This window comes from Dermacentor albipictus, chromosome 5 (genome assembly GCF_038994185.2).
Source record: "Dermacentor albipictus isolate Rhodes 1998 colony chromosome 5, USDA_Dalb.pri_finalv2, whole genome shotgun sequence".
Classification (NCBI taxonomy): domain Eukaryota; kingdom Metazoa; phylum Arthropoda; class Arachnida; order Ixodida; family Ixodidae; genus Dermacentor; species Dermacentor albipictus.
The window spans coordinates 16294087-16321452 of NC_091825.1; the positions used below are offsets into that span (position 1 = coordinate 16294087).

The window sequence follows — 27366 nt, forward strand, 5'->3', positions numbered from 1 at the left end:
CACCCCGAGGGCCGCAAAGCGGCGATTGGAAATTGCGATGGGGAAGTCCAGCGCGTGCTTGTAAACGGAGCAGAGAAGAATATCCAACTGGTGTTCGTAATAATGACGCAGGCGAAGGTGGGGTGAGGCATAGAGTACCCAAATGGTCACAAACGCTTGGGCCAAGCGGAGGGCCTGGATCTCTCGGAGGCCGCCACGCTTGGTAGAGATTCGCCGAGTCATACGACTCACATATTTGCTGGTGCGTCGGAGAGCAGCTATGGTACCCTGAGGTTCCAGGGAGGACGAGAGGTGAACCCCGAGAATCCGAAGGTCCTGAACCGACGCGACGGGGCCGGACGGGAGAGATATCTGGGGTGGTTGTAGGCGGGAGACTGATAGGAGGGCCGATTTGCATGGGGAACACTCCAGGCTGCAAGAAGCGGCGTTAGTCTTCACTAGAAGGGCCACCTGTTGTAGGGGTTCCTTAATTTGAGCTTGAGAGTCGGTGTTGGTCCAAATTGTAATATCGTCAGCATAAAGCGCATAGTGTATCCGCTCGACCTTGTGCAGGAGATAGAAGAGGTTCAGCATGGCCAAGTTGAAGAGTAGGGGTGACAAGACCGCTCCTTGAGGTGTACGCCGTGTGCCTAGTGGGTACGAACCGTGTTCAATGGAATTCAGGTGGATGAAGATGGCGCGATGAGAAAGGAATGCGCGGATCAAAAGTCTTCTGTCCGCAGTCTGTGGTGGAAACGTTAGCGAGAATGCTACTATGTTTGACATTGTCGAACGCGCCCAGAAAATTGAGAGCGAGAACGGCTTTGTCATTTTGGTGCATAGTAGTCGGCTCTGCGACATCGTGGTTGAGCTGTAGCAAGACGACCTGTGCCGACAAATGCGGGCGATATCGAATCATCATGCAAAAAGGTCCCCCTAGCGTCCAGGTAGGCGGAAAGGTGAACATGGGCCATAGTTTCCCTGAGTTTGCCAGCGCAAGAGGTGAGACAGATGGGTCTCAGGACCTCAATGCTAACCGGCTTGCCGCGCTTGGGGATGAATGTGACCAACGATGTGGTCCATTCTTGTGGGAGGGGGAGCCGTCGCATATTGTGTTAACGAGGTGGAGCAGCGACAAAAGATCCTGGTCGGAAGATTGGCTAAGAACGACACTGTGATGCCATCCCGGCCAGGAGCCGTCCCCGTTGCATTTTCGCCAGCGCAGCCCGCGAGTCAAGAAGCGTTTATGGAGCATAGAGGTTGGAGTTGAAGGAACCAAAATATGTGTATTCCGAGCGCATGGGGTCGACCATGCGACAAATGTATCGTTCGCAGAGATCCTTCGCGAGTTGATCTGTTGTGGCCTGCTAGGTATGCAAGGCGCGACGGAATTGACGCTGTGTTTTTCCACGTCTGGTGGAGGGGTCCAGAAGGCTCCGGAAGAGTCGCCACATGCTCTTGGAGCTTATCTGGCCTGCTGCCTTCATGCAGGGGCCGATGCAATTTGAATCGGCAAACTGCACAGAATATGCAGCCGCTTGTGCGGTGAGCGCTTCGATACGGGGGCAGAATTTGTGGTGCAGCTTCTTTCGCGGCCAACGGCATATGAGGTTACGGCGAGCATCCCAGAAATGCAGGTGGTGTAGGTCGATACCAGGAGTCAGGTTAGAGGTGGCAAGGGTCTGAGTGTGCGCTGGCTGCATATGAAGGGCATAGGATGCCAACGCCACATAGTCGCCTGAATTAGGAATCGGAAGGCTTGGAACTTGGTCGAGTCGGGAAAACGGACCTGGCCCCAGTGTTGGCGCATTTTCTGTCGCGGTGTGAAGGGAATGCGGAGCAGGAAATGATTGCTACCGAGGGTTTCATCGCGGTTCTCCCACGTAGCATCGTGGATGTTACGCATCAGGGAGAGTTCTGGGCAAGTGTCACGTGAGACCAAATTAGCCCAACATGTGGGATGTACCGTATCAGTGAGCAGCGTGAGTCTGAGCGGGGATATAAGCTCCTTAAGTTGTCGGCCTTGGGTCTTCTCGTAGTGGTAGCCCCAGTGAGGGTGGGGGCGTCTAAATCGCGAACTGTCACGAGGGGTTGACGGAGCGTCGTACGCAAGGCCTGATGGAAGAGTTGCGCGAAGGGAACCCTCGAAAGGGGAGGGGGGCAATACACGTTCATAATATCAATCGAATGTTCGCTCCTCCTTTAAGCGAGCACTGAGACCATGCAGTAGTCGTACGGGACGTGCAGATCGAGGTCTATCTGAACCTACGTGTACATCTTATGCACGAGGAGTCGAGTGGTGGTGCCGCCTACGTAGAGGCAATAGCCAGAAACCGTTGGGGTTGAGCCACATTCCTCGAGTGCCAAGTTGGCTGGTTGAGAGTCACGTGGTTGGAAAAATATGGAAAATGGTGAACGCTTTCGCCTGTTCCCGAAATCTCTGGAGTTCCACTGTATGATATCGACGTGGGACGGCAGATTTGAATGGGGTGTACGATTGGTGGCTATCATGAATGTCCTAGATTTTTGATGTAATTATCCATGCTCTGTTAGGAGCCTTGGGAGACAGGAAGGGGGATGGAAACCGGATTGCCCTGTGTTGAGGGGCTGGCGGCCACCTTGCGGCGCCAGGGAGCGGAACCGACACTACTTCGTGAGGTAGAGCGGGAGCGCGATATTTCGGATTTAACTGAGTGTCACGGCTTGTCATCCGTCTGCCATTGGCGCGAAGTTGTCGACGGGTATACAAGCCGCTTGGTCGTTCCGTACTGAATCGAGCACAGCGAAGGAGTCGGAGTTGGGAGAAAGAGGGAAAAGTACTTATCGCCTGACAATGACACAAAGATTAGAAGAAACACTAGCACGCTTGCACTTAACCTAGAGCAATGATGAATACAAAAGAAATACAACAAGCAGTTAACAGTGAACATAGAAATTAACACTTCGCAAAACACACACTGGTCAACTAAACAGGGTTGACAAGAAAACAACTGGTGGCATACGCATGGCTGGGCAGCAGCAGCAAGTCCACAAAGCGTAGAGTAGACGGCAGAGCTTTCCCAAAGAACGCTGGCAAGCCAATCTCGTCGCGGTGGATGCGATTGCTGGGCTCGGTTTCCAGGGAGTCTAGCTTTGACATCTTCCCTCGAGCAGGTTGAGCTAACGTAAGGGGAACTACCATGAGCTTCGTTGCAGACGTTGGTTTGTCGTCTCTTACGTCAACTAGTAACTCGCACTTCAGACGTGGCTAGATGGCCCAGGCGATACTGGGCAGCACTAGCTCCTTGACGCTTCTCAGCAAATTGTAGGCTCAGCTTCTAGAATCTAGACTCTAGACGGCCAGCACGGTCTAACACTTGCGCTTAAATAACTCCTCCTTTCCCTAGCGCCCTGGGTTGGAGGACGGCAGATATTGGTGACGATCCAATCAAGTTCACCCAATTGTATACTGGCTCTTCCCAAGGTCTTGGCCGCGCCCCTTTTAATGAAGGGTGAGGGAACGGGTGCTTTCCCCCTGCTGATAGAGTTCGCGCATTCGTATTGCACCACACACGCACAACCTTGAGTGCGTGGCGGGCCTCCATTGTCCGTTCATAAACATGTGAAAAACGACGGCAGGCGGTCACACGGGGCTGCCGGTACACACACACTGACAGCAATTCGTAGATACGGGATTGCACAGAGGTGCCACATACACTGTCAGCACTTCGTGGACACAGGATTCAACAGACACCACATACTTCGGAGTATCGCACCCCCGCCTTCTTAGTAGGCTTTTCAATGCATGCGCGGGGCAGAGAATACACAAGGGTTCCTACGAAAAGCAGGCGGAGCGTCACGGTCGCGCCAACGACAAAAAAGCAATTATCCCTAAACCTGCTTTTAACCTTTTCGGCCACTTGCCCGAGTGGCCGGCAAAAACCGTCTTACTCGTCGGGTCCTATTACAACGACCCTTTCGTGCCCGTTGATCGGTGCTCCGCCGAATCGAATAATGCCGCACCGTGACACTGAGTAACCGCCCAGGCTTGAATGGCCCGCGCTACCTCAGCTACATTGTGTTGAACGGAAAAATTGGAGGTGTGGTGGAGGAACAGATTGTCAAGGTGGGAGACGCACTCCTTGAGGGGCAAAGTTGAATCAATAAACAGAGGGGCCTTAGCTACGGCAGCACCACCCGAGGGCTAGGCTTGAGGGGGCAGGCAAGCGGGGCCACCTGGGTAGGCACGGCGGGGCCGGGCTCCTGCCAAGTGCGCTCTTGAGGGGATACAACTTGCTTGGTCAGTAATGCGATTTGCCGCTGAAGATCCGCGTTCTGCTTGCGGAGCGTCGCAAGTTCAGGGGAGGGAAGGGCAGCATATGGGGAGGAAGAGAGGCTTGGGAGCAGCAATTCCTGCCCAACTACTCACCTGCGGTGGCGCCGTCGAGGTCTCGAGCGGCGGAAATTCTTGAGTTTCGGCCGAGCTCCGGGAGCCAGATTGTTTCGGGCGGGCGCCCTTCTTGTCGTGGAGTGGTGGTGACGTGAGCCCTCGAGGATTTGCCGAGAGCAATGTGGGCTTCCTATATACCCGTTCAGCCTCTTGCCCCGATTTCATGAGCACCGTGGCAGAGGAGGCACTTGGGGTGGCAATCGTGGTCGGTGAGGCCTTCGGGAACGAGGGTCCCACACTGGGTACAGCGGTCTCGTCATGGGTGGGAGCACACAGACGGCAGGTGCCCTGTGGTTCTACACTGAGGACAGGCCGGGATTGTCTTTGTATACGGTCGAACGTACTTTGCCACGCAGTGGTAAAAGTGGAAGCGGGGGAGCTTCGTGCCCTCGAAGGTAACCACCGCCTTGGTGGAGTCGCCAAGTTTACGAACCGCAAGGATGGACCCTTGGGGCCAGTGAAGTTCTGACTTGATCTTTTGAGGGGTGTCGGCAGGGTTGATCGCGATAACCCCCCTGCAAGTTTCCCCGAAAAGCTTGGCGTTACCACCGGACGGGTACCTGCTGGTCCCCCACCGGCAGCTGGAAATTTCCGAGGAGTTGCTGAGCCTTGGGCAGCAAGGTGGTGCTACAGATGATGATGTCCTGGTCCCAGATCAGCTACACCTGGACTTCTGTGGTGGTCGGGTCATTCCTGTAAGCCCGGATTGCGCCGCCCAGACGATCAGTCCGCGAAAAGGTTCGGAGCTCGCAAGGAACGCAATGCTTGAAAACCACGTTGTAGTTATCTCGGGAGAGGTGAGGAGTTTGGCAAGGCCGCCACTTGGATTGCTTGGCCGACGGCGTGGAAGCAGGGGAGCGCGCGGCGTCTGTGGGAGGCTGCGCATATGTGCCTCGCGCAGCTGCGGAATGGCGATCAGCTGCGGCGTCTCGGTGCAGGGACGCGGGCTTGGATTTCGCATGTTTGCCCCCCGTTTCCAGATATTCACCATATCTTCGAGGTTTTTGTTCTCCGAGGGCGTAAGTTGATCGGTGGACGAAGTCTCCATCCTAAGCACTTGAAATGAGGCAGAGTCATAGCCCGTAAACACAGTTGCTGCCGCCATCGTCGGGATGAAAGCCACGAAGAGTGGCGCTAGGCATAATGAGACAAGGCCTAGCGAGGCGGCGTGGTAGCACGGAGTGAAAACAGTCTCTCAAAGTGCCGAAAATGAGCCTACCAGGACGAGAGTGGTATCCAGGTATAACACAGAATCTGGCGATCACTAAAAACCAGTTGTGTGGGGGATGGTGGTGATGGTCCGCAGGAATGCGCGATCATCTTAGGAGCTAGTACGAAGAACGACGGACGCCGTCGAGTGCTCATAGCGCTCCCGGAATGTTCAGCGAGCGCACTGCGTGCACGACAGAAGATCCTGTCAACGTCTCATTGTAGCATTTTAAACCCCGATAAGCGGTTCACATTAATTATACGCCAAACGGGCACCTTTGCACTATATTGCTTTTTCGTTGTCGAGCGTAGACTTCCTACGCTTGCAACATAAGTCTCGAGCTGTTCACTCTGTAACGTTCCAGCTGTTTCAACAGAAGATCCTACCTAATGTCGGCACTGCAGCGTTGTATTGTTTTCAAAGCCTTACTCATGTCAGTGTCCTTAGCTATCGGATGGATGGATGGATACAACTTTCTTGTACGTCCGGCAAGGTTTAACGCGACCCGGGCTCAGGTCTCCCGCGGAGGAACGTCAAGGCCCTGCCTCAACGCCGCCTCACGGGCTTGCTGGACTGCCCACATCTGGATTCCGAGGTCTGAGCTGCGCAGAGCGGCGGCCCACCTCGACGACAGGGTCTCCGGAGTAACTGCCATCCCTCCTATAACTACATTGCACTCCCACAGCATGTGTTTGAGTGTTGCTGGTCCTTCCTGGCACAATTTGCACGTGTCGTCTTGATGCTTATCTGGGAAGATACGTTTGAGACGGAATGGATTAGGGAACGTGTTTGTCTGGAGTTGTCGCCAGGCGACGGCCTGCCTCCTGTTCAATTTGGAACTCGGTGGTAGGTATATCCTTCTGGCGTTCAAATATGCACTGGTGATGTCATTGTATCTTGTGAGCCTGTCCCGTTCTGCTCGAGAAGCGTTCGCTATCGTGCGAGAGGCGTTGCCCTGTGCGGCACGGCGGGTCATGTCTCGCGCCGTCCGGTGCGCCGTCTCGTTTAGGTTCGGGAGCGCGTCACCTTCCGTGGTGACGTGCGCGGGGAACCATATGATCCTCGAGCTCGCGGTTTTGGATCTGCCCGCTTTGGCCAGAATGGACATGGCTTCCCTGGAAATTCGACCTTTGGCATAATTCTTTACTGCCGTTTGCGAGTCACTTAGTACGACTTCGCATTCCTGTTCTGTGAGGGCCAGCGCAATCGCTACTTCCTCCGCTATTTCCGAGTGTTTGGTGTATACACTGCATGTGGTTCTGATTTTTGATTCTGCGTCTATGACTACGGCGGCGTATGTTTGGCCGTTCGCATATTCGGCTGCATCGACAAAGCGCGCGTTTCTGTCCCTGCCGAATGAACGGAGCAGAGCCTCGGCTCTTGCCTTTCGTCTACCTCGGTTGTAATCGGGGTGCACGTTTCTTGGGATGGTTGCCAGCGTAATGGTCTCTCTGATTTTGTTCGGGATTTGCATTTTCTGGCCTTGCTGGTTGTGGTACGTTATGCCGAGCGTGTTCATAAGGTGTCTTCCCGTCGTGGTGGTCGACAGGCGTTCGAGCTGCGAGATGCGTTGTGCTTCGACTATTTCTTCTATGGTGTTGTATATGCCCAGCTGAGTCAGGAGCTCGGTGCTCGTCGATTCCGGTAGGGCCCAGGGCTATCTTGTACATTTTCCTTATGAGCGTGTTAATCTTGTTCTTTTCCGCGACGTACCAGTTGTGGTAGGCGGCTACATTGGCGATGTGGCTGACAACGAATGAGTGGATCAGTCGAAGGACGTTGCCTTCCTTCATGCCCGCGTGTCTATTGGTTATTCTCTTTATGAGTCTCGTGGCGCTGATGACTTTGCCTTCGATCTTCCTCGCGGTTTCACCGTTAGCTCCGTTGGCCTCAATGATCATTCCGAGGATTTTGATCTTGTTTACTTTGGGGATTGCGTTTCCGTCTTGGGTGTACAGGCCGATTTCCTCGTACTCCCGGGGTCCTGTGTAGCTCCTTGGTGGCCTCTGCCTCTGCGCGTGGGCCGGTAAAGTAGTAGTTCGGACTTGCTCGGGGAGCCCGTTCCTTGGAGGAACTCTTCCACTTTGTGAATGGCCGTTTGTAGTGCGTGTTCAATTTGCCCATCACTGCCGCGGTCTGCCCATATCGTTATATCATCTGCGAATATAGCGTGGTGGATTCCATCGATTTCGCGTAGTTTGCTGGGGAGACCCAGCACGAATAAGTTGAAAAGGAGCGGAGATATAACTGAGCCCTGGGGGGTACCTGCACTTCCCTGGGTTCGTTCTTCGGTCTCGAGGTCACCAACCGTGAGGGTGGCTTTGCGATCGTTCAGAAAGTCCCTCACGTAGTTGTAGGACGTTTCCCTCAGGTTCAGATTAGACACTTGTTTAAGGATCGACTCGTGAGCGACGTTGTCGATTGCTTTCTCCAGGTCTAGTCCTAGGATGGCTCTGGTGTTTCTTGTCTTGTCGTCAAGGATCTGGTACTTTAGTTGTAACATGACGTCCTGCGTGGACAGGCGGGATCGGAAGCCTATCATGGTGTGGGGGTAGGCTTCCGTCTCTTCTAGATGGCTGTTGATACGGTTCAGGTAGGCGTGTTCCAAGACCTTACCCACGCACGACGTGAGATAGGTTGGGCGTAGGTTCTCCAAACTCAACGGCTTTCCGTGCTTGGGTATGAGGATAGCCTTGGACCTCTTCCACTGCTCCGGGATGCGGCCTTCTCTCCAGCACTTGTTCATATAGCCCGTGAGTTTGGTAACAGATTTGTCGTCCAGGTTTTTGAGCGCTTTGTTGTTAACCCTGTCCGGTCCTGGGGCTGACTTGCTGTTGAGTCCTTGGAGTGCCGTTCTGATTTCCGCCTCACTGAAGTCTTCTTCTAACTTGGGACTAGGACTGCCAGTGTACCGGCCGTGCTCGACCGTCGGTCGTTGCGGGAGGTATTTGTAGCAGAGTTTCATGACGATTTGCTTCTCGCTCGCCGCCCCTTTTTCTTTGTGCAGAAGTCTGTGCATGTCGGCTCTTTGCTTGGATTTGCACTGGGTTTCGCCCAGCAGGTGCCTCAGCAGTCGCCACGTATTTCCGTTGTGGAGTTGGTCATCCGCGGCATTGCAGACTTCATCCCACTGTTGCTTGCTCAAGGTGTTGCAGTGCTCTTCGATTTGTTTGTTTAAGTCGGCTATCTTTTTTCTCAGCTTTCGATTGAACCGCTAGCCTTGCCATCGGGTTTGTATGGACTTCTCGGCTTCCCAGAAGTGGGCGAGGCGACTGTCCATCTTCTCCGTCAGGAAATCGGGAGTGATGGTTTGCGTGGCCTCCCCGACATCCCTGGTCAAGTCTGCGATCCATCTGTCAATGTCGCCGATTGGCTCGTCGTCTTGCCTGATATCCCGGTGCTTGCGGAACTTGTCCCAGTCTGTCCATTTGAAGCTTTTGACTGGGAGGGTGGTTCCCGCTATCGGACGTCGCATTTTTATTGTTGCGGAAACTAGCGCATCTCATCGCAAGTGCATTCCTCCATCTGTCGAGAAGTTTCTGTGGCAGTGTAGCGAAGGCCACGTGGCGGAGCCTATGCACAAGCATTACTGCGCCAAGTAGTCAGAATCGTTGGCTCGAGGTTTCGGTTTCCGGTTTTCTGTTGCGCCAGCGCTCTCCGCGAATGGACGTTTTCGAATACTCCTTTCGTGCATGCTTGTGCTAGATAGCTATTAGCCGTGTTAAAGCATCGTAAAGAATAATCACCATATTTATGCAAAGCTGATGTACATATATTTTATATATGAATACTTAAACATTATTTTTTCGCGAGCAACCATAACCTTTAAGAAATCGCCGTTGTAGCTATGTACAAACTCAATTTCAGGTGAACTCCTATGTAAAATACACTATATGTGTAACTTTAAAAAAATGGATCCGACTATGCGCCTTGCCGCGCATTCCATATATGCAATGCGCAACACGCCGCGCTGCGTCATCCCCTCCGCTGTGTTTCATTGCAAGGAGCAAAGTCAACGTTTTTATTTATACAAGCTTTCTTTCCAGTTCATTGCACCATTCCAGAGCTATTCATAAATATTCCCACAACTGCTATGTCCGCCATCAAAATTCACATTCCCAGCACCCACCACGACTGCTTACAGCTATGCGTTGCTAAGCGCAAGCTGGCGGGTTCGATAACTGCGGCCAAATTTCTATGTGGGCAAAATGTGAGAGCTCCCGTAGAGTAAATTTCGTGCACGTGAAAGAATTCTTTCGTTCACGTATTTTTCACGCTCGCTTAGGGAAAGGGAAACCTACCTCTGGATTGGTGGGACCTGATGTCATCGGTATACAGACACCATATTGGTAGGACATGATGCCATCGGTCTCCTGACACCGGATTCGAGGAAATGACTGAACAATGATCACGCAAGGCATAAAAGGAGCAACTCACGGCGGGAGTTGATCGGTGGCTACCACTTCATCATCAACTTTTCAGTATTACTTTGCATTTTCTTGAAGATATCTAAATATATACGTGTTTGTCAAACGTCCTGAATATCCCATCCAGCCTCACGTTCACTTACCCCTCCACGAGAAAAGTGGATCCCACGTGTTGGAACCCCGAGTCGCAAAAGGTTCGTTTATTCCTCTCATCTATCTATCACTCGCTTTACTCTCGCTGCTCTTATTTGATACGAGTGAAATTTCAAGCATGCCTAGGTTTGCTTCAATGATGGTGTCACGCTGCCAGAATTTCTCTTCGGTCCTCTGAATATGAGAACACGCCCTAAGCCACTTGTCTGCCCTTACAAAATTGATGCTTTGCCGCAGCAACTTTTCGACAGCTGCTAGGGCGAATGCAGTATTGTTAGCTGCTACATAACCTTTCACCTAGCTCCAAATTAGCTCGATCAAATTTAACTCACAGTGGTATGAATGAAGCTAAACGACATCATGATCGACAGCCTTAGCAACCACATCCACGCAATAGGCCGAAAACACTTTCTTGTGTTGGCTGCCGAGCTCCAGGAGCTCTGGGTTTATTTGACCCTGAGAAAACGTGATGCCTTTCTCGGTTAGCCAAGCCTGAATGTCAACCTTTCGTGTTGATAGTGTCGGCACTGTCTCGAGGTCAACATGTGGTAAGGTGCATTGTCCGTTAGTATAATGCTGCGTGGTTTGATGTTTGGTAGAAGCTGTTTAAACAACCACTTGTTGAAAGGTGGCTCATCCATTTATTTGTGGCAGTCACCAGCTCCTTTCGCTGCTCGGAAGAGGAAGCAAGCGCCATTTACGATGCCATCTTCGCTACTGGCGTGCCATAGGATCTGCCTGCCACCTATTCCGCGGGGTGCGCGAAGGCCTGTTAGACCTTACCGACAAGCATCCTCCCGTGCAACGACGTTCACGTCCTCCCAGATGTTTTCCTTGGTATATCCAACGTTGACACAAGTTTCGTGTCACAAGTATATGTGTCAGCAATAAAGAAACAAACAACCAAAATAATTGAAGCATGTTACCAGGCATACGGTGCTCGCGCTTTCTCAAGACGGCCGAAGGAGTGAGGCAATTGGCACTGCTCAGGTATTATGATTAGGCAATACTCAGACACCGCGTGTTCGTGAGACGAAATAAGCGAAGCGTAGTATTTTTGCGCAGCGTACAAACGCTGCTCAGGTGATTGACATGAGCTGCACAGCGAGCATCGAAATGTGTTTGTAGGCCAGACGAGTAGCAGGTAACAACAAGCACTTTATTCCGAAACGCAGCAGGGTATATAAGGAGCGCTGCGATAAGTAGGGGGCCTGTTGCACATGCGCACTGGTTGACTTCCAGGTACGATATTGCGCTCCAGTACATCTTCCCTTCTTTGGGAAAAAAAGAAAAAAAAGGAACATTGATGAACATTTTCATTTCCAAACAAGGATTGCTTTGCTATTTACGTTCAGGAAGTGGATAACGTTGCGGCACTTGGCGTACCCGTTCACTTCTTCGAAGTGGGGCTTGAATTGCGTCTGCTGGGGTACTTGGCACAGCCTGTTTTCGGGTTTCCGCTTGTGATTCAGCAGGCTGAGCAGCATCTTTGGCCCTGAGATGCTCTCTCGTACGGCGTAACTGCTGTGCACTGTCTGTAGCCACTAAATAGGGTCGCGGTGGCCCTGCAGGACCAATTACCATGGCCGCGGCCTACGTTCTGCTTCGGGTGTCGTATACGGACACTGTTTCCGCTACGAAGGTCTGGCAAAGCCATGCTACATGCCGTCCCATGAGCCTTTGAGCTGGCGACTGCAACTGTTCGTCCCTCGGAGTATTCCGCCACTCCAACAACGCACTGTAAAATTCAAGGGTGGAAAACGGGCATTTGTTTAGCAGATGTTTAGCTTCCTGAACGGCACGCTCTGCCAAGCCGTCGGCGCGCGGATGGTACGGGCTAGAAGTGGTGTGGCTGATATTAAATTGACCTGTGAATGCTTGAAATGTTGCACTGTTGAAAGGAGGGCCGTTGTCAGTGCACAGTTTGACGGGAATGCCATGTGTCGCGAAGATTTCTGCACTTGCGTTGATCACAGCAGCAGCGGTAGTCCGACTAAGCTTGCGAACCTCGAAGAAAAGCGAATAATAATCTACCACTATGAGGTAAGAATTGCCTTCGTGGTGAAAAAGATCGACCCCGACAACCTGCCATGGCAAACTCGGTTGTTCGTGACTCAGCATGGGCAGCCTTGCATTTCTTTTTCTGTACTTGACGCAAAGAGCGCATGACTTCGCTACATCAGAAATGTTGGCGTTCATGTTTGGCCAGTACATTACCTGTCTTGCTCTCGCCTTCATTTTGTCTTCGCCGCAATGTGCAGCGTGGAGCAGGCCGAGAACTTCCTTGCGTTTTGATGGACGAATTACAAGCTTGTTGCTTCTGAGAAGCAGCCCATCCTCGACGTGTAGCTCATCACGGTAGTTCCAGTATGGCTTTAAGGCATCCTGGAGCTGCTGCTTGCTTTTGGGCCACTCTGTACTCGCGTAACGGCAGAGTTCGGTCATGAGGGTGTCCTTATCAGTCTCCGTTCTGATACTTAGCAGCTGTTGATCTGAAACAGGTAACGAAGAAACAACATTGACTTCAAAGTGCTCTGTTTCATCCACCAGCTCTGTTTTGCAAGGAAAGCGTGAAAGTGCGTCGGCCAAAGACAGTTCCTTTCTTGGTTTGTATATCACGCTGATAGGGAATCTTTGAAGCGTGAGGCGCATGCGTTGAAGGCGAAGAGGGCAATCGCAAAGTGGTTTCTTGAAGATCGATTCCAGGGTTCGGTGGTCTGATTCTACCGTGACTAGTGGTTGACCGAGTGTGTAGTCCTTGAATTTCATGCAGCCATGAACTATGGCTAGGGTTTCCTTTTCAATTTGGGCATACCGCTGTTGTGTGGCAGTTAAGGAGCGGGATGAATATGCAATGGGGTGGTCATCTTGCAAGATGACTGCTCCGACACCGTACTGGCTCACATCCACGGACAGTTTCACTGGCTTAGACTGGTCAAAGTATGCTAGGACTGGTGCTGTGGCAAGACTAGCTCGTAACTTTTGGAAAGTGTTTTCCTGTACTTCTGTCCACGTCCAAGCGACGTCCTTCTTAAGTAGCTCCCGAATAGGTGCAGATGCGACTGACTGGTTTGGGATGAACCGAGACACAAAGTTTATCATTCCAAGGAACACTTGAAGCTCCTTACGGTTCTTCGGTGGTGGAACTTGCATGATGTCGTGAACTCTGTCTGGGTCCAGTGACAGTCCTTCAGCGGTGAGGAGGTGGCCCATGTAACGTACACTGGCCTGCAAGAATTGGCACTTCTTTTTATTGAGCTTTAGATTACGTTCCCTACAGCGTTCAAGCAAGGCGGTGAGGTTCGTGTCGTGCTCCTGCCTTGTCTTTCCCCAGACCAATATATCGTCCATTACGACGGCTACGCCAGCCAAGCTTCCAACGACCTCGTGCATGGCGCGTTGAAAAACCTCTGGTGCTGATGTGATGCCGAATGGCATGCGCAGAAATCTGTACCTTCCGAACGGCGTGCTCATGGTGCAAACGCGCGAACTTTCTTCGTCGAGAGTTATTTGCCAGAACCCTCACGCGGCATCGAGGGTAGAAAAATATTTGGCTCCTTGCAGCCGCGGCAGTACGGCTTCCAATGTAGGCATATGGTAATGCTCCCGCAAAATCGCCTTGTTTAAGTCGGAAAGATCCAAGCATATGCGTATCTTATCCTCTTTCAGTACTACGACCATATAGCTAGACCACGAGCAAGGGTCTGTCATCTTTGCAATGACGCCATCGCGTTCCATCTCGCCGAGGTTCGCTTTAACGGGCTCTTGGAGGGCGACGGGAATTCTCCTCGCTGGTTTTATGGTCGGGCGTACATCGGGTTTCAGCTGCAGGCGATAGGCGATGCCCTAAAGTTGTCCTAGACCCTGGAAGACGTCTTCAAAGCCAGATATGGGGATCTCGGACACTTCGTTGACGGCAACTATGCGTTTTATCAGGCCCAGTTTCTCAGTGACGTGTCCGCTTAATGTAGCTGGTACATCTTGGATGATAACAAAAAACGTAACCTCGGTGCTTCGAGCCTTATTAGACACGAGCAGGTTTATCTTTCCGATTGCTTGTTCTGTGAGGCCGAAAAACGTACGCAAGGTTGCCTAACAGTTCTGCGCAGGCGCCGCGGACAACTTTCGAAAGACCGTTTCTGGCATTCTGGCATCTTCACCGATAGTCAATAAAAATGTAGCGGTCTGAACATCCTGGGGCTGTAGACTCAGCCTTGTCGCTGTTGCAAATAGTTCGAACTCACTTTTCCAGATGTTCCAGTTGTGGAAAATGTCGCCAGTAATGTCGAGCGGCTTGGGCGGTGGTAGCAGAGTCGAAGTCATCGTTGTGGCTTGTGGTTCTTGTTCCGGATGAGCCCTTGTCTCGTTCATGGGAATCAATACTGCTGTTAAGCTGGCATCCTATGGCAAAACTTGCCGCACGGGCAGGAACTAACTGCCGTGCCCACTTCTGACACCATGTAGGCCAGACGAGTAGCAGGTAACAAAAAGGACTTCATTCCTAAACGCAGCCGGGTATATACCCTTATGAAATTGCATTTAGAGTTCCTTTAGAACTCCTAATGAGTTCCTATGGAGTCAAAAGGGACTCTATAGGAACTCGCGATCTATAGAGTCGTCTGCATAGAATCTCTATAAGAAGTCTATAGAAACCTTTCTATAGAAAGAAGTCATTTCACACATAATAGATGTGCTATAGAGGGTGTATTGACGTCCTATGTACTGAATTCTATAAAGTAATTTTTATAAAATGTCTTTGAAACTTCTAACGCGACCTGTCTATAGAATGGCTCTCCTTTCGTTCTCTATAAATGTTCTATAGAGATTGTATTGATGTCATATGTACTAAATTCTATAAAATAATGCCTATAGAAAGTTTTTAACACTTCTAATGCGGCTTGTCTATAGACTGACTCTCCATTCACGCTCTAAAGCAGTCTATAGAGGGTTTATTGTCATCATATGTACAATATTCCATAAAATAATGTCTATAGAAAGATGTTAACACTTCTAATGCGGCTTGTCTATAGACTGACTCTCCATTCACCCTCCATAAATGTTCTATACAGGTCGTATTGACATTTTATGTACCAAATTCTATAGAAAAAATTTTATAGAACGTTTTCGGAAACGGTCTATAGAGGTCGTATTAACATCTTATGTGCCAAATCCTACAGAAAAATGTTAATAGAACCTTTTCAGAACTTCTAATGCGGCCGGTCTATAGAATGGTTCTACATCCTCCATAAAAGTTCTATAGAGGTTGTGTTGACATCTTATGTACCAAACTCTATAGAAAAATTTATAGAACGTTTTCAGAACTTCTAATGCGGCCTGTCTCTAGACTGGCTCTCCATTCCCGTTCTAAAAATGTGCCATCATATGGCATACGTACTGAGTTCTGTAAAGGAACGTTTATAGGACATTAAAGAAGCTAAAGTGCGGCCTGTCTAAGAACGGCTCTACATTTTCACTCTATAAACAGTACCCAGTATCCATTGCATCGCCGGATTATGGGTCCAGTGCCGCGCGCTGGATGCATGGGGCGCTGGGCAAGCGCGGCGTACTGGTGCGAAAAACAGCTCTAGCGCGTTAAATACGCGGTGCCTGGACACCGTATGTATTTTTTTTAATACAGAAAGCAACAGATAGCGTTTTAGTGCAATATAAATCGAAAAAACGAACATGTAAAAACAGAAGTGCTCTGACCAGGATTCGATCGTCGTACCTGAAGATCTCCAGCCCGGCTCATTACCGCTACGCCACGCCAGCATGCGGACATGGGCGGATAATTTAGCTTATGAAAATCGAGAAGCAGTTTTAGTTTCACAGAGAGAAGTCTTGCACAGACGTGGTAGATGCGCTATCGCCCAGCAACTAAAACTCACGCCTGTACCACAAAGAAAAATTTGCTCTCCGTATTGAATAGTGTGCTCGGAAGTGCCATGACATCGACTGCGATTGGTATTTTAACTTCGAAAAAAGTCCTAAATGAACCACCGACCCGGGCCGCTGCATGAATGGGCTGTTACTGCCGATTTCGATAGCCGTTTCTTGTTCTTTACGCGAGGGGTATGCTATGTTTTCTTAGTTCAGTGATGCCTTTCAGTCTACACGTCTGTCTAGTCATATATATTCGTCAGAGAAACGCAGGCCAGTGCTGGGAGCCTTCGGAAACAGCACATATACCTGCGTTTATGATGCGTCACATCGGCGCTCCTCACTTCTTGTGCTGGCACTGTAGACATGAAAAAATTGTTTATTTAAAAGCACCGATGCGAAATCTGAAATATAAAGTAATTTATCCTTTTTAGACTTCTTGATTCTTGAGGTTAGACGTGCCGATAGCGTGCAGACGGACTCGACGGATACGCTATGCCTAAGCTTCGATGGGGACTGATCTCGGCGCGGGTAGCTGGCGAAAGCTAAAATGTGTGTATTTGAGCCTCAGAACTCTTTTTAGTACAATAGGGAAAGTGGAAGTGCACGAATCGCCTCAGCCTTGTTATCGGTGCGATAATATCAAGCAGCGGTAGGCTTCGAACTCGGGGTCCGTTCGAGCGCGTCTGAACGACTTCTGGATTTCATGTCCACTCCACAACACTGCGACAGTGGCGATAACTCCCAGTCATACGTTACGTGCGAACTACTAAAAAAGCGGCGTCCTGTGCGTTTGCGTGGTTTTGTTAAAGAATTTAGCTGTCCGCCCTGTCAAAAGGCAAAATGCAAAAAACGAAAGTGATTTTCAGTGTCACATGTGCAGGAATAAACAAGGCAGCTCACGCACCTTTATTCCATGCTGCGACACGAAATAGTTCTATGATCCTAAGATATAGCGTTATTTAGAACAAGAGACTAGTATCAAGCGATGAAATTGTATAAAGCCTTTAATATTCAGCAGCGCTCGTCCTTGCGTACTGGAGCCAGCGCGGCCCAAACACAACCAGCGCCGTTTCCAATGCTAGCGTCTCTTCCAGTGTGACCCAGCTCTTATCCAGCGTTCTCACTGGTCTCGAGTGAGTCCCAGCGAGCGCCAGCGTACCCAGTGCGATCCAGTGCTTTTCAGAGGTTTTTTACTATCAAGTAAGAGCATCGTTAAAAAGACACTCATTGACCAAGGCAAACATCACACTAATCGAAATTAGGAAAACCAAAGAAATATAACGGAAGCGCGCATTGTGGTTTATATCGCATATGCAGGTAAATCACAAAGATGCAAACCAAGAAACACTAAGCAAAACTGCGCCTTAGCAATCGCGTCATATCTGTTTGCTGGCGTGCAGTGACTGCAGCACTTGGGGCGGAAACAGATCGAACGCCGCCGCACATTTCTGGCACATACCACTCAAATGCGACAAATGCACGCTGCAGAAACGATTTTTTTTTTCAAGGAATCTTGAAAAGTCACAGACCTCATGAGCGCGATCCGCGCATGATAAGCGCATCGCCACGAAAGCAAGATAGGGAACACATAAGCATAACCTGTGCCTCACGGGTAAAATTAAAAATCATCGTATATACGTTACCCGTCGTGGTTGCTCAGTGGCTATGGTGTTGGGCTGCTGAGCACGAGGTCGCGGGATCGAATCCCGGCCACGGCGGCCGCATTTCGGTGGGGGCGAAATGCGAAAACACCCGTGTGCTTAGATTTAGGTGCACGTTAAAGAACCCCAGGTGGTCAAAATTTCCGGAGTCCTCCACTACGGCGTGCCTCATAATCAGAAAGTGGTTTTGGCACGTAAAACCCGAAATATTATTATTATCGTATATACGTTGCTGTGCGACGGACAAAAGCGCACGGAAACATCACACACTGCACATGTGTACCTCCGAGGTTGTGTCGACAATTTCTGGGCTACATTTAAACGACAGCAGGAAGTTACTTCAATGAGAAACGAAGTGAGGGCGCAGGCACTGCAGGAAACGGCTGCGCATAAAGTCAGTTAGGGTTTTAAGGCCAGTGACCGAGGTTGAAATCGTTAAAATCACACCGCAGCGATAGCTTACACAGGGTAAATTGTCGAGATCTTGAAGGCCATGCTTTTTGCTGACTACATGTGGCATAAGCGATTCAAAAGCAAGAATACTGCATGTAATTTATTTCTTCCCTAAACTATAGCACACGATATGAGCATGTCAATGTGTCTTCTTGTCTAGCAACATATGTATGTAGTTCGGCCCAAAGGCCGGCTCAAAACGGCACAAAACCTGCTGTAGTGGGTATTATTGTAGAAATCACGGAGGCCACAGCAGCCGCACTATTATACAGACGGCGCTGGCGGCGCCGGTATTTTCGTATTCAACGCGACAGGTAGAATACGAAGATACGGCGTGTTGTTATTGCTCCGTCTTCAACGGCTGTTGTGCGAGCTGCATCGATGTGTTTGATCGTGTGTTATTAGGTTTGCTGTAATGAAATGAGACGTAGTTCGCGAGCACGAAAGTGCCAGAAGATGGCTTGGGTCTCGCTGTAAGCACGCCGTATGCGTGGCGCGCCAGCTAAATGTGGACCAACGATTTTCATGCCATGGAGTGCGTTCCCTTTGTCTCCGCTTGTGTTCGTGGAAAGTTTGGTGGACGGCGCAAAGAAGTAATGCGTATTATTAGCGTGCCTCAGCTCGTCCACTACTCAGTGGCTTGTTTGCTGCAAGTAACATCGCAGACGCATCACTGGAAACTTAGAGAGTGCCTTTCGACCTCGTCGTACTGTTGAAACGGTAAGCAATCGTGCTCGCCAACTATACGTGCGTTCATCCGTGTTGTGTGTGCTTCCCGTGTGTGTATAGAGTGCCTTGCGAACGTAGCAAGTGGAACACCCACGTCCACAGTGAACCCTGTGCTGATACTTGCTACGCGCTGGTTGTAAAAATTGTGTACGCAACTCTATTGCCACAGTGCGGAATTGATAATCCTGATAAGCGTTTGCTTCCGCTGAGAAAAGTTTCGGAAATCGTGTTCACCTTGTGCAGTTGTGCGTGAGCTCCCGCTTGTCTGCTAAAGTTGCATAGTACAGACCCGTTTACCTCTTCATCGATTCTTTCTTCAATTATGTTTCCTCACTTATATATGCTTCGACGTTGTGCACAATATCTGCTTACGAGGTTTTTGGCTAACGTACAGTTCTAGGGAAAAAATGTAAGCCAATCACAGCTTGCTACTAGTACAGCTTTATTTCCAAGACAAGATGTGTTGACATAACTGACTTAACTAAACATGACAGGGGAACGTTGCCTATACTAAGTAATGAAAAAAAAACATTAAGATTAGATTGTAATCTGCTGCTGCGGCGCGTCCAAAAGTTTATTTGATGTAGATGTCCCTATTGTCATGACATTCGATGATTTCAAGCATTTGCTCTCTTTCCACATTAGTGCAGACATTGTTTTCATGACTGTTTTAGGTGCTGATGCATGTTTTCACGATATCACAGCTTTATTGTGCCACTGCTATAAGCTAACATAGAACTCATTTTGTAGTAGCGAGGCCATGACCCACAACATAAACTACAAGATCGAGGAGCCCCCAGAAATGCAGACCCTGTGGATATATGGCTGCAGCAGCATAACGTGTGATCTGGATGGTCATGTCAGGTGTGTATGAAATGTCTGTGTTCCAAAAAGGGGGCTTGGTGTCATTCATGGTGAAGTTTGTCAACACATTACATAATGCAGCTTACTAAAGAGACTAAATATTTATGCAACCTTATTGAACTTGCTACCTATTTGTATGCATATCCATTATGCCCACATTATTGTGTTCTGTATAAAACTATACCTAACCTTTCCTGATATTTAGTATTTCTTTTGTGTAAGTTGCTTACCTGCAAGTGAAATATAATTTTTGCTTTGTACGTAGTGTATTTATGACTTTTTATTGTGGTTTTGGTACCCCTTATTTGCATAATTTTTTTCTGTTTGTACTACAATCTCATGCAGTTTGCTGTGCATGTAGGAATTCGAAGTGTGGTGGACTAAATATGTCACAGGTCTAAGCACGTAGTGTGCACACCTTTGTTTATCATTGATATCTTTACAGTTACTTCTCTGTTCTCATAGTAACAGGCACTGCAAAATACACATTTGGTGAGCTTTAATTTCTTGAAAATTAATATGACGGTCAGTATTTACTATGCTGCATTTACTTCAGTTGTACATAGGCACAGACTGATTGTGACCTGCACAGGATGCCTTTTTTGTTCACTGCATTAAAAATGGGGGCTCACCCACATGTCTTACTATATATGTGGTATGCCTCATCGATTTCACTTGTCAATTTTTACGGTGGATGAAAACAGATGAACGATTGTAATCCAACATGAAGCCCCGTTGTGGAAATGTACGGCCAAGTTGGATGACCGTACTGGTCTTTTGAATTAAATATGGTGATCTCTTATACACATACGATACCGGCCAGTTTGCCCTATGTACGCTTGACCACATGTGAAAGGGATACAGTACACTGCCTGTGACACACACGACTAATTTGGTGGTATCTTTCACCGAGCAAGCCTCCCTTGCCTGCTTGCCTTTCTCAATTCTCTTGCACACTGCTGTGCATATAGGCACCCTGACAAGCAAGGCTTGCTTAGATACCACTAAATTTGTCTTGTGTCTGTCAGGGGTAGTGTAGTCTATTCTTGTGATCATGTGTATATTTGGTCAAATGTACATGCAGCAGATTGGCCAGTGCTTCAACACGTGCCTAAGACAGCACCATAATTCACTCCCCGGATCAGTATGTTTGTCCCACTTGACCATGCACCAATGGGACTGGGGCTGCATGCCAGATTTAGACTGTTCATCTGTTTTGTTCAGCTGCGGCAACTAATTGACCAACAAGTTCGCTGAGGAATGCCACATAAAAAGACTGGGTCACCATCTGTTAACTGAATTGTCTGCAACCTTCGTAGTAACAAATTTGTTTGTTGCAACTAGTTTTAGGCACGTTATTTCTTGTTAAATTTTCTGCTTGACCTACAGAGCAGTTATGCAATCAATTTTCAAAGTTACATGATTAGTATAATTTTTGTTTTCTGTTTTTCACATGCCATGTTGCATGAAGGACCCTATTTAATTAAAACTGAATTAACTTTTCAATTGCAATTGGGAAGTCTTATCATTGCGTTTAGGATACATATCAGTGCACATACCTGTACTAGATTAGAAACTAATTGTTTCAATAACTCAAAAAGCCCGAATATACTGTGTCCATTGTATCTAACAGTGACACTGCGACTGTGTTCCAAATACCACAAATTGGCAGTTATCCATCATAATTTGCGAAAACAACTTAAAACATTATTGTTCCCCATACAATGGATACTTCCATGCATCATCATGATTGCTCAAGCTCCATGTGAGAAAGTTATTATTGGCATATTAAGCATAGTACGTACCAACTATGGCTAACAGCGGATGGAATATTAATTTTATCTACCGCTCAGCAATAGAAGCCAGTAGGTCATTCCCTTTTGAAAAAATTTGTTTCCTATGCACAGTGTGACGTCTGTATAGGAATCTTAGCTCATGGGGGTTCCTGCTTGCTTATGTTATAAATGGGGAATGTGTTGTCATTGCAAGATGAGATTAATGTGTGACTAGGCTGTTGTCGTTTGGAGATGCTTTTCGTCATTAGCAATGATATTCTACTGCCAGGCACATTGGCCCAGTGCTGATGTCACAGAATCTTGGGAAAGTAAAGATATTGTCAAAAGTGATTCTCAAAAGAACTGCCGCTGTTTGGCAGAGTGGTGGGGAGGTGGGGTGTTCTGCCACTTTTCTGTTATAATTTTTTTCTGAAATACTGAAATGAAACTTAGCATAATGCTACGACTACATAGATATTTGTGGCGTGTTTGTGCCTGTTAATAGATTATAGCTGAATGTTCATTACACCTTTTGAAAATTAATTTCAATTGTATTTTCCAGGCTCCAGCGTCGCCGTTACTAGACGGACCAAATGAGGCCAAAAACTAGCCTTTCCTCGCTCCTTTCCTGGGAAGTTAAATAGCAGGTGATCATGTAAGAATGAACTTGAAACATGTGAGCAGTAGCCAAAGCTCAATACAGGTGATGCTGGTGGTGGAATGACAAGACAAACCGCAATATTTATGTGTTTACTTATTCACTTAATATTTATTTATTCATATCTCGTGAATACTGTACAGTTTTTCAGCAAGGAATCGGGTAAAATAAAGAAATATCATTGCATCACAGTAAACATGTTATTTGGAAAAGCATTATTCACATAGCACAGTACCATGATAAAACATTTTCAGACAGCTAGTCTGCTTTTGATACGAATTCATGAAAACTGCAAATTTTGAAGAAACAGCAGTAAGGTTAACAAATCTTACTCACAACTAAAAAATGAGATCACATTTTTGTTGGACTTAATACCATAATTTAATCTGTCAAATTAGAGATACGATATGCTGCTCTAATATACCATCACTAATTTATAAGTTGATGCGCGAAACTCTCAAACATTGCAACAATTTCATGTAAGCTGTATATTCATATATAAAGTTTGTTGACTTTAGACATAGCAGATGGAGTCTGCAGAACTGTGATATCTCTTTCTGGCACAGAGACAGGGATTAGTAAGCTTCGTAGTGTTATCTTTCTTAAACCTGCCAAATAGTTCTTCCTGCAACAAGTTGAATTCTCAAATGCCACAAACTTAATTCAAATTAGTGCTGTGGTTGTCTCAAAAGTATTTGCGTATTTTGGACGTATTTGAGTAGGAAAATTTACAGAATTACCGACCTTGTGCTAGTTCTTTTTTTTTATTTACAGTTGCAAACTAAGTCCTTTTCCTTCAATTTTTGCTATTTTCAGCAAATTTTAATAAAAATTGATGGTGTTAATGTAAAAACTATGATTTAAACATTTTTAAATGTATCAAACCTCATCAAATTTGGTTCCATAGTTGCCAAGAAAAACTATTTTACTGTTCATGTGCATTACATAGGAGCTCCAGAGCTAAATCTCTTTTTTAGTCATTGCGTGTGTCGGTCTGGTTTGTATTTCTCACTCTAATTAGAATATTGGCTCTGATCTCAAAGTTGTTTCCCTTACAACGAAATACAAGCTTTTAAACTTTGTGCGATATATGCTGTACTGCTCTATGAAAACTACTGTTTGCCACATTTTTGCAGGGCCTGCCAGTGCTAATTTTACACATAAACATACACTAAAATGCTGTGTGGTTTCGGATATATGGTGTACTTATCTGTGAAAGCCATTATTTGCCACAATTTCGCAGCGACTGCCAGTGTTATTTTTGCACTTAAACAGACTAAAATGTTGTGTCGTTTCGTCAGGCTGACACAACATTGCAGTGCACATTCATATCAGTCTATTTTCAGGCTTTAGTATCCGACCGTTCAATGTGCACTGCTGGAACAGGCACTCCTTTTGCAGTTTTAATGGTATGGTTTCTTGTCCTAGTCAAGCCTGTTATTGCAAGGTGTCAACTGTAATCACGTCTGCCACTGATTTTTTTACCTCATGTTTCGTGTGTTAGCACCACCAGCTTGACCTGAGAAGTATGTTGGCAGCTGCAGTTTGTGTGTTGCCAGTTCTAGTCTGAAGCGTGTATGTCACATATATGAATCATGTATCTAGTCTGAAGGGCAATAAACATTTCAAACTGAATACTTTGTGGCTGTAGCACCAATTATTTTGCCACTGCATTTACTGTAGTCCTTATTGCCTACAGTAGAACTTTGGTAAATTGCAAGTACTTTACACATATCGGCCTAGCTTTTATAGGCATTTGCTTGTAGGGACTCGAAAGCAACTGCATAGAAATATTCTATAGAATTTTGTCTTTAGCATCTCTACAGCAACTCGATAGAAATATTCTATAAAAATTTGCCTTTAGCATCTCTAAAGAAACTCGATAGAAATATTCTACAGAAATTTGTCTTTAGCATCTCTAAAGAAACTCGATAGATATATTCTATAGAAATTTGTCTTTAGCATCTCTAAAGAAACTCGATAGAAATATTCTATAGAAATTTGTCTTTAGCATCTCTAAAGCAACTCGATAGCAATGTTCTATAGAAATGCGTCTTTAGAGTTCCTATAAGAATGCGGTGGCCAAATAACTTTTGAAACTCTATAGGAAAATTCTATAGGCAATCAAAATAAACATAATAGAGTTGTATAGAGAAAATTCAAAAGACTTTCTAAAAGAACACATTAAAATTTTTGTAAGGGTAAGGAGCGCTGCGATAAGTAGGGGGCGTGTTGCACATGCGCACTAGTTGACTTCCAGGCACGATATTGCGCTCCAGTACAGTGTTGACGCGCGACATACGGCCACAAAAAACGGCGACACTTGCAACGCTAACCTTAATGTCTGTTGCGCTAGGATAAACAACGTACCAAACGGTCAAGCAACAACACTTGCGTTTGTGCACAAAGCGCTTCTGCGAGGAGCGATAGTTGTGCGCTACCCACTTTTTACGCTAACAATTATAGCCAAACGCAGTGCTTTTTGTGTCTCGGAAGAACTATTTTTACAGAACAATTAAAGCTAAACGTTTACGGGGTGGTAAAAATCTCCTATTCGTCCATACACTATAAAACTTGCAAAAAGGGCCAATTATCGCACATACCACTTATGGGTGCAAAGTTGCCGAATGTACGCATGTACTGCCACCGCCACAAGATGATGTCGTTTCTCTCGAGGAGAGGAGAGTTTTTCTTCCGTGCGAAAAGAAAACTCAGTGTCGTTGAGCAGCCTTTTCATTGTACGTGTACACATTTTAGGCATATGCATGTCACTATCAGTGGTCACATCGCAAGCAAGTTTCGACGCTGTCGGAAATTCATTTCGTATTAAACACTGGTGGCCCTTTTCTTCGTAGAGCGGCTAGGGAGACACTGTCGGGAAGTTGCAGTCACGTTCTCCCCGTTCTGGCATTCGTGTGTGCGGGTGACAGACTGTACGTCGAGCTTAATTCGGTACAGAGTACGTTCCGACATGCGTCTGTGATAGCCAGCTGAGGGTCGCTTTTGCGTACTTGAGGGTTGCTTTTGCGTAAACGCTGTACACAACTTTCTTGGCCTGCATGGACAGCTTTTTTTCGACAAATCTCGCCACAGATGCCGGCGGCTGGGATCACAGAACACTGTGGACGTACGTCAGCAGGCGAAGTTGATGTGCTGCAACCCGGGTACGCTATATTCGTGTAAAGGGAATAGAAAAGAGATAAGGACGCCAGAAAATCGCAAAGCACGGAATAGCATGAAACGAAATTTCTTCAACACGGCAAAGTTTTCCTTCCTTATTATTAAAATATCCTGCATTAAAGTGCAAGTTATTGCAATATTTATTTAACCTGTATAACATAAATATTATTTCGCTAGGGAACTACATGCAAGGGCGCAGCAAAACAAGTGCAACTCGGCTCCGTAGCCTTGGCTGCACTGCCATAGAAAGCTTTCGCCCGGTATTGTGCCGCGCATGACGTTGCAACGCCAAGGTGTACCCTGCCACGAGGCACACGCTAGTGGTGCGACTCTTTTTTGCACAGCATTCCAGTCGAGCAGGATAACATAAACCATTAGTACAGAGGAACCGCTGTGTTGCAATGATCATAAGTGAGCGCTTGAAACATTTAGCGGAAGACATCAATTGTTTTATTTTCTACCACTGGACTTGCCACACACGTAGGAGAAAACTTCTCTCAGCACACTTTCCTATACAAGGAACCTGTATATATGGCTTGGTTCGAAAAATTGCGTGCGTCCATCGAGCCGTGAATATCCAGAATTTCTCCGAATACATGGGCCGATCCCCGAGATAGGGCAATACCGCGCCGATGCGCGGCAGAGGTGAAACAGCCTTTAAGCACTCCGCCGACATCTAAACGTAAGTTTAATGTCTTAGGTCCAAGTACCACTGGTATAAGATATTGAGCTGATAAGAACAGATACTACGCTTTCACCCGCGTCGGCCATGTCTGCGTTCTAACTGCCCTCGCTTTGTTGGCGTTCCAAGCACTTGGCTTTCTCCTTTCTCTTTCCTTCCACTCTCCCGTGGTGACGTTCTCGTAAGCGTGCTGCCCGCCAGGACCGCGAGGCGGACATAAACGCGAACCGTCAATGTGGCCCCGATCCCGCAAATTTGAAACGTTTCACCTGAGCAACGACCAAGTTTGATAGGGAGTTTGTGGGGAAACCAACTTTGTGTGGCCTGTGTTGTGTGGGACCGCTTTGGTATCCGAGTGACCTCACAACCATCACTGCCCTGTGGGACGTCGACCAACGCACGATCGCCTTGGCTACTGTGAAGCAGTGTGTGCGCTGGAAGTGCGGTGAGGTGCGTATGTAATCTACGTGACCGGATTCTTTAGTAGAAGGTGTCGTGCCGCGTTTTGCAATAATACATGGGTATGCATACAACCAGGTCCGTCATCATCTTCCGAGGCTCAACATCGCGGAGGGGCGACTAGTAGCGCCTCGCCTGCCACCTATGTGCGTACGGCGTTTGACGCACAGCAATGGGCAGTTCGCCATTAAAGGGCCTACATACGCAGCTTTCCTGGTCATGCAGAATCACGGAATGAAATGGCACTGAATACTTTTCACGCTTAAGTAACAGAACGAAACCTTTCAACTAATAAAAAAAGATGTGCCTAGAAACTCCATTTCTATAGCGAATTGAGAAATCGCAATGACGGCCTTAATTAAAGAAACACTGGACTAGCCCCTTCCGAAACCACTCTCTGAATGAATATTTACTGCAGTATAGTTCTTTTGAGAACAACAACGAGCACGCACGTTTACTATTTCAGGTACCCTGCCCTGAAGTACATCATCTCGTTGGACAATACAGCTGATGACAGGTGAGATGCTCATGGCTTGAATGTACTTGCATTCATGTTGCACCACTTAGTAACAGGTAGCGTAGGTTAATTATTCGTTCTATTTTTATCCCCAGGAAATTCGGGGCTTGCGACCATTTGTATAACTTTATCGCAATACGCCAGCTTAACTCAGTGGGCAGCAGCTTGTTGACTTGAACTGGTTGGTACGTCTTGTCAAACAGCTGATCTCTGTAGCCGCACAAGAGAAGATGCACAGGACAGCGCTTTTTGCGGTACTTCTTCATTCAGAGTCACGGTGCAGCGAGTATTAATGCACAGGATGTTC

General features: G+C 47.6%; 1 protein-coding gene and 1 pseudogene across 2 annotated transcripts in view; one reads left to right on the forward strand and one right to left on the reverse strand.

Moving 5' to 3' along the window:
* The window catches only part of LOC135906571 (medium-chain acyl-CoA ligase ACSF2, mitochondrial-like), a 467079-nt gene that overhangs the window by 123843 nt on the left and 315870 nt on the right, over nt 1-27366 (forward strand). For both annotated transcript variants that reach the window (XM_065438015.1, XM_065438016.1), the window contains exon 5: nt 27009-27059. In XM_065438015.1, the coding sequence (XP_065294087.1) occupies nt 27009-27059 (51 nt within the window). The remainder of the gene's footprint in view (nt 1-27008; nt 27060-27366) is intronic.
* Nucleotides 25993-26172, reverse strand: LOC135906604 (U2 spliceosomal RNA; annotated as a pseudogene).